General features: G+C 50.8%; 1 protein-coding gene and 1 long non-coding RNA gene across 2 annotated transcripts; one reads left to right on the forward strand and one right to left on the reverse strand.

Annotated features, from left to right (window-relative positions):
- Nucleotides 1-5,428: 5,428 nt before the first annotated feature.
- Nucleotides 5,429-9,598, reverse strand: LOC130542792 (uncharacterized). Its single transcript, XR_008957609.1, has 6 exons — nucleotides 8,095-9,598; nucleotides 7,062-7,158; nucleotides 6,933-6,968; nucleotides 6,288-6,398; nucleotides 5,932-5,967; nucleotides 5,429-5,848 (listed from the first exon to the last, which is right to left on the reverse strand). It is a non-coding gene; the product is annotated as an uncharacterized LOC130542792 (long non-coding RNA).
- Nucleotides 9,599-13,393: 3,795 nt separating this feature from the next.
- LOC113261704 (interleukin-3-like) lies at nucleotides 13,394-15,180 on the forward strand. Its single transcript, XM_026507922.2, has 5 exons — nucleotides 13,394-13,579; nucleotides 13,677-13,712; nucleotides 14,716-14,808; nucleotides 14,936-14,971; nucleotides 15,076-15,180. Exons 1-5 carry the CDS (start codon nucleotides 13,421-13,423, stop codon nucleotides 15,178-15,180), a joined length of 429 nt encoding a protein of 142 aa, XP_026363707.1. The 5' UTR covers nucleotides 13,394-13,420.

Genomic DNA, 15,180 nt, shown 5'->3' on the forward strand with positions numbered 1-15,180 from the left:
TTGAATAGGGACTTCAGAATACAAGGAATCCAAAAGGTCGAAAAACATGTAATTAGTAATCAGGACAAGGCAAATTTAAACCACAGTGAGACATCACTTATGCCTCTCAGATTGGTATAAATTTAAAAAGCCTGACAATTTCAGAGAATATCACATGTTGGCAAGGACATGGAGCAGCAGGAATTCTCAAACACTGCTGGTGGGAATGTAAATTGTACGACATTGTGAAATTGTTTGTTATTATCTGGTGAAGATGAATATATTCCAAGACCCAGCAATTCCACACCTAGGATGTGTGTATACACACACAAAGCCACAAACTTTGTGGCTTAAAATTACACAGATTTTATTATCTGACACGTCTAGAGGTGAGAAGTTTTAAAATCAATGTATTGCAGGGCTGCATTCTTTCTGGAAGAATCTATTTCTTCAACTTTTTCAGCTTCTAGAAGCCTCCGAGCATTCCTTGCCCATGACTCTTTTCTCCACCTTTAAGGCCATTGGTGTAGCCTTTTCAAATCTTTCTCTCTTTCTCTGACCCCTGCTTCCAGCGTCCCATCTCCTTCTGCAGCTCTTACCCTCCTGAATCCCTCTCATAACCCTTGTGATTCCATTGGGCCTACTCAGATAATTCAGGATAATCTTCCCATCTCAAAATCCTTAATCATCTCTGCAAAAGTAAGGTAACAAATTCACAGGTTCCAGGGATTAAGACATGGATATCTTGGTGGTGGTGGTGATGGAGGTTCATCTACTCTAATAAATATATGTGCACGTGCACCAGGATAATATTCATAGCAGATTTATTGTTTGCAATAAAAACTAGAAACAACTTGACTCCCTTCACTTAATGTTTAAAAGCAGGAGAAGCTAAATTATATTGTTTAGGAACACATATGAAGGTGACAAAACTAAAAGAAAACCAAGAAATTGATCATCATAAGAGAGGCTAATAGGTTATCATCCCCAAAGGGGAGGAAGCCATGATCAGAAGGCAAATGCGGGGAGAATTCTAGAGTTTGGGCAATGTTCTTTCCTTTGACGAGCACTGGTGATAAAGGGGATTGCTTTATAATTATTTGTTAAGCTGTGTGTACATGTTTTATACCCTTTTCTGTATGCATGCTCTATATTCCATTTTTAAATGTAAAACACAATAAAATCAACGAAATTTCTTGCACTTCAAATACTGGAAAACCAAAGAGAACTAGAAAAACTTTCAGAGTGAAGAGGGTTTGGCAAGATGGCAGAACCATGGTCTTTTCCACCAGCCTCTCTTCCTCCCACCTTGAGGGTAGTCTGTGGGAGATCTAAATTTACTTAGCCAACATTCCCAAATGTCAACTGTAAAGAGTAGAAATTTGCAAGGGGAACCCGGGGCTCTGCCAGATCCTGCTGTGAGCAACAGGTTGCCAGCCTCTAGAGCCGTCTTCATGGGGTGCTTCCACTGGCTTGGTACCCAGACTGCCTGGTGTCCAAGCCCAGGACTCCCAGACCCATCCCCCAGTCCCCACACAGGCCTCCTAGGGCACGGGGAGGAAGCTGATAGGGCTCACCATTTCCATCGGTACACACGCTCTCATAAACACAGAGAGGATGGTCTGTGTAGCCTGGCTATACAGGAAGGCAAGCAGTGCCCTATGGGAGGGGGGTGAGGAGGTTCAGACAGCTGTACGGTGGAGGGATCAGGAACTGAGTCTCAATATGAAGAGCCATTTACCAGGCTGGCAAGAAGCCAAGGGCCCCCAGGCTGAGGACGACCAGGGTGGAGAGAGCCCTGGGATTGGCGCTGGGAGAGCCCTGTTGCTACACTGACCAATCTGGGCCATGGGAGACTCAGGAAGTCTCTCAGGCTCTACTGAGAAAACACCCAGACTAGATTTTTTTTATTGTAGTAAAATAAACATGGCATAAAATTTATCATCTCAAACACTTATAAGGGCACAGTATAGTGACATTAAGTACATTCATACTGCTGTGCAAACTTCACCACCACCCATCTCCAGAATTTTTTCATCATCCCAAAATGAAGGTTGGTACCCGTGAAACAATGACACCCCATTCTCCCCTACACACAGCTTCTGGCAATTATCCTTATATATTCTGTCTCTATAAATGGATTACTATTGGGGCGCCTGGGTGGTTCAGTCGGTTAAGCATCTGACTCCTGATTTCAGCTCAGGTCATGATCTCAGGGTTGCGAGAGGAAGCCCCACGTCTGGCTCTGCACTCAGCGGGGAGTCGGCTTCTCCCTCTCCCTCTGCCCCTCCCCCTGCTAGGGCGTGTGCATGCTCTCTCTCTCTCTCTAAATAAAATCTTAAAAAATTTTTGATTACTAAAAATATTTCATAAAGTGGAGTGCAATATTTATCCTTTCGTCTCTGGCTTTTTTCACTTAGCACAATGTCTTCAAGGTTCATCCACATGGCAGCATGTATCAGAATTCCCTTCTTTTTTAGGGCTGAACAATATTCCATTGTATGTATAGGCTGTATTTCATTTATCCATTCAGCTGTTGGTGGACACTTGGGGTGCTTTGGCTACTGTAACCAATGCTGCTGCTGTAGACTGTATGTTTTTGTCTCTCCCAAATTTGTGTGTTGAAATCTCATCCCCAGTGTTTGAGTATCTGGAAGTGGGACTTTTGGGAAGTGATGGTTATGAGGGCACAGATCTCATGAATGGGATTAGTGCCCTTACAAACGAGGCCCTAGAGAGCTCTCTTGCCTCTTCTTCCAAGTGAGGTTAGAGTGAAAAGATAGCCATCTATGAACCAGAAAAGAGCCCCTCATCTGACCCCAAATCTGTCAGCATCTTGATGTTGGCCTGCCCAGCCTCCAGAACTGTGAGAGAGAAATTTCTGTGCTTTTGTAGCCACTCAGTCTACAGCATTCTGTTATAGCCGCCAATATGGACAAAGATAGCTGTATGAATGCTAGCATACAAATCCAGACTAGATGTTTCAAAGTGAGGAACTAAGGCAATTGCAGTTAAAAAAAAAAAAAGGGTCATTAGAGAGGCCAGGACAATTAACTTACCAGGACTAGAGAGACCCAAGGCTCCAACTCCACTTCTAACCTGCTGTCTATAACCTTGTGGCAGGGACATCTGGGCGGAAATACAGTGCGGCACTCCAGGCCACAGGCCTCCTCAACTCACCCCAGCCTCGTGGAGCACCAGACTTGTTCACTGGAATGATAAGACTGAGACTCAGTAGTTAAATTGGAAAAAGTTCTCAGAGTTGAAAGAGTCTGCTGTAAACCTATGGGACCCAATACACAAGGAGGTGTTTGGAAAATGTTAGTGGTCAATAATCAGGCAAATGTTTTAACCTAAACTCCCACAAATTAGAGATAAGATACCTAAGAAGCCAAATACAGGGTCCTGTGTGCAGAGGGGAGGAGGGGACAGGGAGGTACAGGACCCACCGTTCAGGCACAGCACAGAGAGGGTAACAGTCCCGGAGCTAAAGAGCTGAAGTTCCCAAAAGAAGTGGCCAGAGGAGGCCCTGTGTGAGTCAGAGGGAGAAAGAGAGGAGAAAATGGGTGTACGCAAGCTGTCCTCTTGTCTCAGGGAACCTCCTCCTGCGTCGGTACCTGACAGATCTACAGAACAAGCTAGTCCAGGCATTTGAACTAGGAGGAAGACGCATGGAAGCAATGGGCTGGGTGAAGAGTGTGGAGGGGGCTTCACAGGGGTCACGAGCAGCAGGGGGGAGCGCGCTCTGACTGCCAGTGGCAGCAGAATGACTGGACCATGGAGGCGGGCATGCACAAAACGCCACTTGTACCTTTTTCAATCATTGCCTTCATCTGTGTCCCTTCCCACCAGCCATTCCTGACTCTGGTCAACTTCTTGAGCAGGTTCCCAAACTCAAGTCCTTTGCAGTATAAAAGAAAATCGGGTGCAGGTTGGAGCCAGGGTGACACTCATTTCTCCCCGTCCCCCAGGCCACCCAGTTCTGCCACAGAGAGCTGCCACGGTGGGGGTGGAGGCAGGCATGGCCGCATCTTTGTCTTCTCCCCTCCCTCTTCAGGACCCTTTCTTCCTTGGCCTATTGGAGTGAGGAGGATGGAAAGAGACCCTATCTCCTACCAGACGGGCACTGTTGTCATCCTCTTACCTGTTGCTGGTTTTCAGGCTGGACTTGTCCAGCTGCGAGGCTCTGTGTGGCAGGTGGGTCCCACAGGCATGTGTGTGCATCCTTTGGGATTCTGTGAAGGAACAGGCAGGAAACTGCTTACTCCACAGCTCCCCATTAAGGGCAAACCCCTGATTCTACCTCTTCTGAGCCCCCTGCTCCAGTCTCTGTGGTCATCCTATAGTCTCTTCCTGGGTTCCCCTGTAGCCTTCCTCCTTGAGCCTTTAAGCCCTTCTAACTTCTGGGTTTCCACTTAGGCCTTAGAAAACCATCCATTCTTGCTCCACACACTGTGGGAGGCCAGAAGGCTGCAAGGCACTCTGTCCCACTGGTTGTCTTCTTGGCTCAAAGAAGCATAAGCTTGGGTGCTGGTTGTCTTTTCTAGTACGACAGGTAAAATCCTATGCAGCATCCTGTTAAACTGACATTTTCTCTTGAGAAGGTAGTTTAGAATGAGCAAACGTCCTCTAGTTGACAGCTAACCAGGAAGAAGACAACATTTCATTTGCTTAGTGTCTGGCCATTAGAGTTGTGTTTTATTGAGTCTGAAAGGAGGGTTTTAGAATATAAAAAATGGGAGCCTATATCATGTCATGTGGCGTGGACTATATTCTTCTCATCCAGGTATGGCTCCCAGGAGGCAGAAAAGGACAAGAAGGGTGAGAAAGGACCAAATGCTTAAATAGGAGTGAGGGGACTTTGAGAGTCTGGGATCCCAAAGTAGCAAGGATTACTCATTCCCTGTACTGGAAGAAGCCCTAAGATTCCTCAGTGGGGATTTTCTTAGGAAGAAAACTAGGCTGTGTTTCTCCTGGGGTCTGGTCTAAGTGGGCTAACCATAAGTCACTGGAAGAGCAGCAACAGGAGGGTGCAGACAGGGAGGGGTCCAGATGCTCTGGCCACTATGGAAATAGGATGGCAGCTGCCTGGCCTGGGAGCTGTGGTGGGAATTCCAGAGGGCAGGTCTGGATCCAGATGCGGGGTGCACATGGGAATGATGAGAAGTAGACAGAGCAAAGAGGTGCTGGGAGGCAGATGTGAGTAGTGGGGAGAGGGATGAGTAGGGGCATGGGGCTGATGGTGGTGCCTGAGCCAGGGAGAAGAAAAAGACCTGGGTGAGCCCATGCAGGGGCTGGGACAGGGAATACCAGGGGGAGAAAAAAAGGACAGAATCCGGAGAAGAATCAAAACCACAGAATTAAAGAAATTAACTGCGGGTGTGGAAATTGCAACCCAAACCCAAATCAGACAGAGAAATCCGCTAGAAATGCAACACTGGAGACAAAGTAGCTCTTCATAAAATATTTATTTTTCACGGAGGAGAAGGAACCCATTTGAAATCTGAGGTACAAATGAAAATGGCTTCACATCCTCTCTGAGCTTTGCTCAGAGGCTCCTAAGAGGGCTCCATTATTAAAATAAATAACTCCATAATAGGGAGGACAATAAATAAATTGTTACATAAATAGGATTGTCAATGTGATCTGTGACAGAGTGGAGCTTTCACTGGAGTATCAAGGAGGAGGGCTGGAGACCCAACTCAGAGCCCTGGGCATGCAAAGGCCTGGACTAAGATTTTCTACACGAGGCTTTGAAAGTTTCTGGGCACTTCAGTAAGCCCAACAGGAACTCATCCAGGGCTTCCAGAAAGACTTTCAGCTTCCCCGAGAACTCATTAAAATCTTCTGCTTCGATGTACACTTCTCTCTTTGAAGAAATGAAAATTTTGGGTCAGGTGAGAAGGAGGTAGAGGGATGTGGCAGGTTCTATGCTCAGTCTGGGCAGCTTACCTGGGATATGGGCATGGGCAAGGTTTGCAGGAATTTCTGTGGACCAGAGACAAGAAGAGTCAGTTAGTCAGGACTTTGGGGAAAGCCTGGAAGGCAACAGGGGTCTCACTAGGAGCTGAAGGGCCTCTGTGTCCCCCTGCCAGTTACTATACCCAAGAAGGGACTAGGTGGCAGCTCTGTCCCCAGCCATGGAGGGGCAGGTGGCAGGAGAGGGGGTAGGAACTCGGGGGTGGGGGTGAAAATGCTGCTGCTCTTTGAGAAAAGGGCAAGAAAAGGCCATGTACTCCCACCAGGAGTGGCCTCCTTTGGGGTCCTGGAGACCCAGTGCCAGAGAGACTCTCCCCAACCTCACACACCTCCAGATCCTCCAGATTTTTACTGATGAATAAAGACTCATTAGAAGCACTGACGATCTCCTTTGAGATGTTCCGGAAGGCAGCCAGGTTAGCCATCAGAAGGCTATCATTCTGTAGGACAAAGTGCGATGAGGAAGGGCTCAGGAGCGGCTATCCTTCTCATGGTCTTGGGTGTCATTCTTGCCTCCTTTCTGGGATGCCTTCACTGGCACCCTCCACCACCTCCACCAACTTTCCGCATCGGCGCCCCGTCCTGCCCCAGACCAGGAAGAACCCAGCCGCCCCAGGTGGTCATGGCACATTCTGGCAAAGCCCAGGCAAGGCAGGGCCCGTCCCACCACCTGGCTCCAGACGGGCTGCACCAGGAGCCTGGGTGAATGGAGAACTTCATGAACCAGCCACCAGAAGAACCTGAAGGGATAGAGGCCAGCTTTGGCAGTATAAAATTTTAGAATTCCCATACTAGGAAATAAACACCTACGACACAACCCCCACACGAGCCAAAGAAGAGGTTAATGAAAGGATCTGCACTTAAGATGCCAGATAAAAGAGTGAGGCCCAGTTGTGACCATCCAGGTGTGCCTGCCCCAAACATGCCCCAGCCCAGGGCAGGGAGACGGCGGGCCCCTGGGCCTGAGCTCTCACCTGCAGCTCCAGCCGCAGATTCATGTCTTCAGGTGTCTGCAGGGCGAAAAGAGAGAGAACCATGAGTGCCTCCGGCCTGAGACTGCCAGGCCGTGCCTGCCCACACCCAGGGTGTTGCCAGCTACTCACAGAGTGCACGTTCAGCTTCGAGCAGATCTCAGAGATGGTGCTCCAGTACCTGCAGCAGCCCTGAGCCTGGGCTCCAGGGGCCGTTACGGGCACGGATCTGGGGAGGCCGAAGGGAAGGAAGATGAGGAGAAGCTGAAGGCAGAGGGATCTCCACATCTTGAGTTTCTGGGAGCTAATGTGGTCCTCTCTGGCTGAAGGGAATCTGGAGTGGCCCGGCCTGTTTTCTCTTTTATAGACCCACTGGGGGGAATGGGGCGTGGGGCGAGGCGGGAAACGGGGTGGTGGGCGATGTTCAGAGAGGCCCCAGATGGGCTGATACCGTTTTCTGATAGGGAACCTCCATGACAAACATATCAACTTATTCATCATTTTCTGGAACTCATGATCAGTAAAACTCGAAAAAACATTCTCAAAGGGTTTCACCTCACCTCACCAAGGAAGATAAGAGCTGCTGCCCACCGGACGGAGTGGGCAACCTGGCTCTGAGCTCACCTGGGCCTGCTTGTGCCCCTCCCCAGCCAGGATCTGGTCCTGCTGTACCCTGGACAGCTCTGACTCTCTGCCAGCCACTTTTCCTGGCCTCCCCTTCTCTGCCTGGCAACATCATCTCCATGGCTAGCTACCTGCATGAGGGCTCAACCACTTAGAAGAGCGGTTCATGAGACCCAGGAACACTGTGTTACTGGCATCTAAGCCACCCCACGGTTGGGGCAGCTTCACTGAGAATGGGGAGTGTGGGACTGAGGGTTCTGTACGTCTGTCCCTCACCTGGCCCCTGGCTTTACCAACATAATAGGAATGCATGTCCCAAATCTTTGTGTTTCACATGGGCAACAAGAGAGTGTTAAGCACTGAATGCACATACATTTTTAAGTAACAAGAATGACATGGCTACCCGTTTACCAGGTACCAGAGCTGAGGCTAGGAGACTTGAGATTGACAGACAGAACGTCTGCACCCCCACACCCAGCTGTGCTTGGGAGCGCTTCCTCTGTAACATGTCTGGCTCTGTACCATCCTTCAGATGGCTTACCTTTCCCTTCCTCAGTCTTCCCCGATTGTCCAGGCAGAGGGAGGCCGCCCCATTTCCAGGCTTTCTCCTCATCAGGCTTATTATTCTAAACTGTGGTTTTCCATCTGTCGTCTCTGTGAGACTGGACTTGGGGAGGAGGTCCACTTGGCACAGACGGGCCCCCAGGAGGCCACATCCACGGCACGGGATAGAAAGCTGACGGTGCACAGGTTGAGGCTATGCGGGCCCTGGGTGAGGAGTACAGAGCTGGGTGGGACAGGAGGCCAGACCTCCCTTTTCCTGGAGCTCTTTCTCCTCAGGTGAGCATGTGAAACGTGATGGCTCTGCTTGGCCAGCCAGGAGCCCGGAGCTGCCTTGTGTAGTGGCAAAACCACGCGGTATGGTCACGGCTACCAGCGGAAGCACGACTGAGGTCATGGGCAGACAGAATCTGACACAGGATGCCATAGAGAGGGTGTCAGGGGAGTTTGCCATGATGACTGAGGTCTGGGTCCCTGCTGGCGGTGGGCAGCCCAGAAAATTCCACCAGGCCTGTGAGGGTGAGAGGGGTGAGTAATAAGAAGGAGCAGATATGGATGGGCCCCCGTTGGATGGGCCCCAAGGGCCACAACCTGGAACACTGTGCCCCATTCTGAGTGAATCCAGACCACAGGTCTACAGGGACCCATCAGATGGGGCCCAGAGACCCACTGTGAAAGCCAGAGGGTCCCTTTTCTGCACACTCCAGTCAGCAGTCCTGGACTAGCTCTCCCACCCCAGCCCTAGCAGGGCCTCCCTTATGCCACCCGGGGCTGGGCACCCCCAGCTCATTTCCCTTTCTGATTGCAATCAGCCCAGCCTGCAGAGGAGACTTTCCCTAGGCTGAGCTGACGTAAATGCCAGGGGTAGTATCACTTTTTTACCGGAGGCCAGGCTTCTCTCAAGGGCTTGGGCATGACTATGGCCTGCAGGAGAAGGAGGGGGTTCCTGTGATTTGACTGGAATCAGCTCCTTTAGAGCCAAGGCAAACCTCAAAGGAGATTCCCAAAGGAGGTCCAGGCTCCTAGTTGCCAGGAGAGGTCGAAGAAGTGCTGGGGAGGACACCGGTTGTCTCCTCTAGCTGAGCAGCCCCCTCTGAAGCACGTTTCCTTTGTGGAATGTAACTCTGTTCCTTGCACAGGAATAAGCACTGGCTTGCACTCAAAGGGCCTCTCCAGGGGGACTGGGCCACTACCTCCTACCTGCCTTGCTCTGGCGTCCTGCTCCTTTCTCTGCCCACCATGGCCTCATGCCCCTGCCTCAGGGGCCCTCCACTTTGGACCAGAAAAGCTTTGGATTCTCCCAACCTCCTTGCCTTTTAAGCCCAGGCTGCCAGCCCCTTCAGGCCATCCCCAGGCAGTCAGCTCACAGACCCCCAACCAGGATACCCTCCATGCCTCTGACCCCACCTCCCTAAACCTTCCGGAGCTGACTTTGCCTCCTATTTCAAATGGGTCACAGAAACCATTTTCTTCTCCTACCACCAAACAAGCGGACATAATCCATTACACCCTCCCTGCTGGATGGACTGTGCCCACCAGATGGCCTTTCCCTGAGCCCTCTGCTCAGGCAAGCATTTGACACCCAATGCTGAGAGCCCTCCCTGTGTGCCCCTTGGGCATCCACTGTGCTGGCCCACCGCCCAGCTGTCCAGGCCATTCTCAGCTCACCTCCAGCAGAGAGATCTCTGAGCTTCCCTGTCTGGAAAGATCCTTCTCTGACTCCTTGACTCCTCTGTCTGCCCCCATCTCTCCCCTTCCCTTCAGAATAAAACTTCAAAGCATCTACTACACTCTGTCCCACCTTCACTCATTCCTCAGCCCACCGCCACCAGCTTCTAACCTCACTGCACCCTAAAACTGCTCCCCCAGAGGTACCAGTGTCCTCTGGTGAAAAATTCCAGTGGCTACATCTTATCCTCACCATACTCCCCTTCCTGCCAGCCTGCATCACCCCTTAATCGATTACTTTCTGGTGCTCAGCCTCCGGGGTCACACAGACCTGCTTGCATTCAATCCTGGCAACGTCACTTCCTAGCTTTGGGGAACTCAGCTTCCCTGAGCCTCAGTTTCTTTAGCTGTGAAATGGTGGCAATAACAGTACCTGCCCCATAGGCTCACTGTGAGGATTAAATGAGTCAACCAGGGAAAAGAACTGAGTGCCCAGCATTTGCCAAGTGCTGCTCACTGGGCGTTAGCTGTTCGAGTCTTTCCATGCAGTTCTCTGCCTCTGCACCAGAATCCACTCAGTCTAGCCTCCCCACCATTGATGGTCCAGAGAACTCCCCCACCCCCTCACTGGCCACCCTGCTGTCCTGACTCTTCCTCGCCATTCTCCCCACAGGCACTAGACTGGGCTTCCTGGAACCCACATTTTCCCAGGCTACACACCTCCCTGGTTAAACACCCCACGATGCTTCCAACGCTCCTAACATGAGGCCTAAAACCTCCTTCTTCTTTGATAGCCTTTGTAGGTACTTTTAAAATAAGAGACAAACACTATAAATGTCAAGATTTCCAATAGCAATATTCGGGTTTTCTTTGCTATACTGCAATACAAGTCAGGGCTTCAAAAGGAGAATTTGCAGGAATGTTCAGCCTCCCTAGCTCCAAAACTGACTGAACTTTAAAATGCCCTCAAGGGGCGCCTGGGTGGCACAGCGGTTAAGCGTCTGCCTTCGGCTCAGGGCGTGATCCCGGCGTTATGGGATCGAGCCCCGCATCAGGCTCCTCCGCTGGAAGCCTGCTTCTTCTTCTCCCACTCCCCCTGCTTGTGTTCCCTCTCTCGCTGGCTGTCTCTATCTCTGTCGAATAAATAAATAAAATCTTAAAAAAAAAAAAAAATAAAATGCCCTCAAAAAGTCCTTTGAATTAAAAAAAAATGAAGTTTTTCTCTAAGAAATCACGTTTTTGTGCTCCCGTCCCTAAAGCTTTTATACAAAAGGTAACACCAACCCGTCCTTGAGTGGTCAACACCCTTTGTCTCTGGGGAAAGGACCCCCAGCCTTACCCCAGCTGAGTACTTCATATATTTTTTCAGCTTTTAAACTCAAAGTCTAATAGGGCAGACAAGAACAAATCATGGTAATACAAAGAGCAAATGCTATATGAGGCCTATACAAATTATGTTGGGAGAGCAGATGATAATATCTCGCATTTATTAAGCTCTTATGAGTTGAGACTTTATTTTATTTATTTGTCAGAGAGAGAGAGAGAGAGAGCGCACACACAAGCAGGGAGAGTGTAAGGCAGAGGGAGAAGCAGGCTCCCCACTGAGCAAGGAGCCTGATGCGGGACTCGATCCCAGGACCCTGGGATCATGACCTGAATCAAAGGCAGACCCTTCACCAACTGAGCCACCCAGGCGCCCCCAAGTTGACTACTTTAAATCAGAACTTCTGCAATGTCATGTGAATCACCTGAGGGTCTCGTCAAAATGCAGGTTTTGATTCAGAAAGTCTGGGGTGAGGCCAGAGCGTTTGCACTTCCAACAAGCTCCCCACTGAAGCAGCAGTTCTGAGGTCCAAGATGAGAGAAGCAAGGCTGGCTATTAGCCTCTCCCCACAAGACTGAGTTTCTGAAGGAGAGGGACCAAGTCTCTCCCGGGGTTTACACACAGCAACTGCTAGTAAAAGTTTGTTGAATAAATGATGCCTAGTGAATACCTAGCCATAAGGTTCCCTGTGTGTTGCCTATGAGGCACTCCACGTGCTCTGTGAGGATGCTCTGGGCCCAGATCCCGGGACCTTTGCTGGCCGGTGGCTGAGCAGGGAGCCATGCATATTGGCTACAGGCATCATTCTCACAGAAGTGCCTTGGGCCACAGCTTCCTTACCTGCCTCCTCGGCAGCCACATCCTGGTCCTTGTCTTTACCAGATCTGTTCCCTGCTCAGAGGCCTGAAATCCCCCAGTTTCCCTGCCTCAGCATAACCTCCTATCCTTCATCTCCCCACACTGATTGTATCACATCTCACCCTGACCCCTGGCTTTTCCATCCTGCCTCTCCTGTTCCACCGCCCCAGTCCCAGTTATCTCAAAGACCTCTTCCCCACGCCCTGCCACATTCACCCCTTTGCCAAAACCCCGTTCTGGGCCTGCGTCAGGGCCTGACACGCCTCGTGGGACAGTGGCCCCCCTCTCCCTTCAGGGGCTGCCTCTGGGCCCCCGCCCCTCCTGGTTTTCCTGCTTTCCTGGTTCTCTATGGCTTCCTCTATGGTCTGTCCCTGCCCTCTTCCCCACTCTGCAAAGGCTTCCTACTGGGCCTGTGCCTGCCAAATCCATACTCCCACAGACTGGGATCCAGACCCCTGCAACACAGCTCTCTCCGCTGTTCACCGGCCCCCATCGCTAGAGACTGAGGGCTGAAGCCAAAAGTTGCCCCCCCTTCACTTGACTCACCCCTCACAGCTTCCAGTCCACCTCCTAAACCTTCCCCGGCGAGCCCCCTCCTCCTGTTTCTCAGTGACAATTTCCTCAAAGGCCCCTATCCTCAGGTCCCTGAACCCAGCTCCTCTGTGCTACCAAAGTGACTACCCAGGGCTTGCAGCCAGGCCTCCACTAGAGGTTAAGATCCCATAACACAGGGCAGAGTCAGGCTGTCAGACCAATGATAAAAGAATGGGCATCAGGTGGCCTGGGCTCCATCTGCCCCCTCCCCCCCAGCCCCAAGGAACAGTAAGTGCTGAGGACAAGCAGCCCAAATGCCATGAGGCAAACCACCGGGGGCTTTAACACCAGGAACTCAGCATTGGGGTGGGGGGTCGTCAAGAGATGTACTTCTCAGTAGATGAGCCCACATGTGAACAGTTAGCTGTGTGACAGGCTTCCAGACAAACTGTTGTCTGTTCCAGTGGGCCTTCACTTGGACACCCACATAGGACCAGGCAGTGCCAGGCGGGGTGGGCAGCAGAGGGTCAGAGCTGCCCAGGAGATGGCAGGACCAGGTCCCATGGGGCAGGAGGCTTGAGGCAGCTCAGGGTCAGGCAGCCCCTCACCTGTCAAAGCCATTCTCTTACCTCTTCCCATTCTGTCCAGCGGCCAGCACATCTCTTTTCCTTGGCAAGAGGAGATAACCGCTGAGTAATTTTTTTTTTCCAAGTTTCACTGATCTCCAGCACTAGAAAGTGATGAATAAGTCTGTGGTTTGCTATGAAGGTTCCATGTCAGATAAAGATTCTTCCGACGTCCGCCCCTCTCATCGAGGTGTAGGCACGCGGCCTCGGTGTATAAAAGAAGGGAGACTGTGTCGGATGCTTCAGAAGGCCACAAGGGACCAGGACAAGACAGAATACGCCCTGCCAGCCTGAACATGCACAGCCTCCCCATCTTGCACGTTCTCCTGCTCCTGCTTGGACTCCGAGCCCCAATGGCACAGGGGCGCTCCTTGTCCACATACCAGCCTAAGCAATACTTCAAGATGATCAGTGAAATTATGGACATCTTAAACAATTCACCCTCACCTTCAGAAGTGAGTAACTGGGATAAGGCTGGCGGAGGGCAGGGAGGGGCTGCTAGGTGTCTCAGGCCAACAGGACTCACAGCTCTCTCTCCCTCTGCCCCCACAGGAAACCTTGGACCCAAATGAGACAAGCACCCTGCTGGTAAGCACTTAGCCCACACTCGGGCACACCTGGATCACCTGGGTGGCCGTAGGCATGTCAGCCCACCTTGCCTAGCTTCTGTGTTTCATCTGTGAACAGGGTTAACAGTGTGTATCTCAGTAGGGTCTCTGTGAGAATTATGTGGCACCAGTGAACAGAGTCACCAGACCAGTGTCAGGTGCTAACAAGTGTTCGATACATTTCCCCAGCCGGGTCTATAACAGGAAAATCCTTTTTTTTTTTTTTTTAATTAAAAATGAAAAGGCAGCTCTAGGTGAACAATTCCAAAGGCCTTAAGCTCTTCATTTTTCAGTGGGGCAGCCTAAAATTTCCCCCATGAACTTGCTTCCTTCCTTTTCCTTAAGACACTGAATCTTGCTTCTCATGCTGACTGGCCCTGGGCATTACCGTTTACTCATTTTTCCTAGTTTCAGTTGGCTTCCACGGTTATCGCACTTTTGTTTGCATGGCAATCCTTGGGTTCAACAAGAGGTTGAATCCCTCCTGAGTTTATTGGCCATGTATATCCCCCTCTTTTAAAAATGCGTAGTTCACAGGCTGCACCCATGTCCTGCTGGGGGTGGGGTCTCTGCAATTTTCTTCCTGATTTTTAGGAGCCCTTCATTCAGTCAAAGCATTAATCCTGTTATCTGGCCTCTTAGCTGCAAATATTCCCCTTGGCCAGTCCTCCACCTTCTGTAGATCTTGTTTTGGGCAATGTTTTTCCCCCCAAGTGCAGAAAGATCCCCCCAGGCCCTGTGTGCAGCTTACCTGGAGCCAGGGGCTTGGGGCTGAGGGAAGTAGGCCTTGCTTGGGGTACACACTCACCTCGAGGCCTGTGCACTTAGGGGCATCTCAGGGACCCACCTGGGGCAAGAAGGGGATTAGGAGGGGGTTGTCCAAAGATGTCCCTGAAAACAAACTTGGAAAACTGGGGATGACTTCAGCCATGGGAAGGCTAAACCCCAACCTTCTCCCCGATGTGTATTCTTGGTCCCCTTAGAACACTACCCTTCTGAGGCCAAACCTGGATGCATTCTTGAATGCTACCAAAAATTTCTACAACAGTGAATCGCTAATCTGGAAAAATCTTAAGGTGGGTAAAGCTGTTGAGGGTTTTGGGGATCCCTGCTTTAGCCCTGATCAGCCTCTGGGAAGGGCAGGCAGGGCCTGTTCCTTTTCCGGGCAAGTCTCTGACTGTCTGCTTTGGTCTCTTCCCACAGGAATTCCTGCCACTCCTGCCCACTCCCACACCCAGGGTAAGCTGACCCCCAAGATGCCCCTGCAGGTGGTACTCTCAGCCCTGACCCCTAGCGTGTCATCTATCTTCCAACCTAATGCCACCATCCTGGTTTCTTCACAGGGGCAACCAATCTCTATCGAGAATAACTTGGGTGATTTCCAAAAGAAGCTGAAAAAGTATCTGGAAGCCCTTGACAACTTTCTGAATTTCAAGAACAAGCAATGA

Source organism: Ursus arctos, unplaced genomic scaffold (assembly GCF_023065955.2).
Source record: "Ursus arctos isolate Adak ecotype North America unplaced genomic scaffold, UrsArc2.0 scaffold_5, whole genome shotgun sequence".
Taxonomy (NCBI): Eukaryota; Metazoa; Chordata; class Mammalia; order Carnivora; family Ursidae; genus Ursus; species Ursus arctos.

Coding starts and splice junctions, on each gene's coding strand:
- LOC113261704 (XM_026507922.2), top strand. CDS start 13,421: ATGCACAGCCTCCCCATCTTGCACGTTCTCCTGCTCCTGCTTGGACTC. Junction 13,713..14,715: donor ATGAGACAAGCACCCTGCTG/GTAAGCACTTAG, acceptor TGGTCCCCTTAG/AACACTACCCTTCTGAGGCC. Junction 14,809..14,935: donor TAATCTGGAAAAATCTTAAG/GTGGGTAAAGCT, acceptor CTCTTCCCACAG/GAATTCCTGCCACTCCTGCC.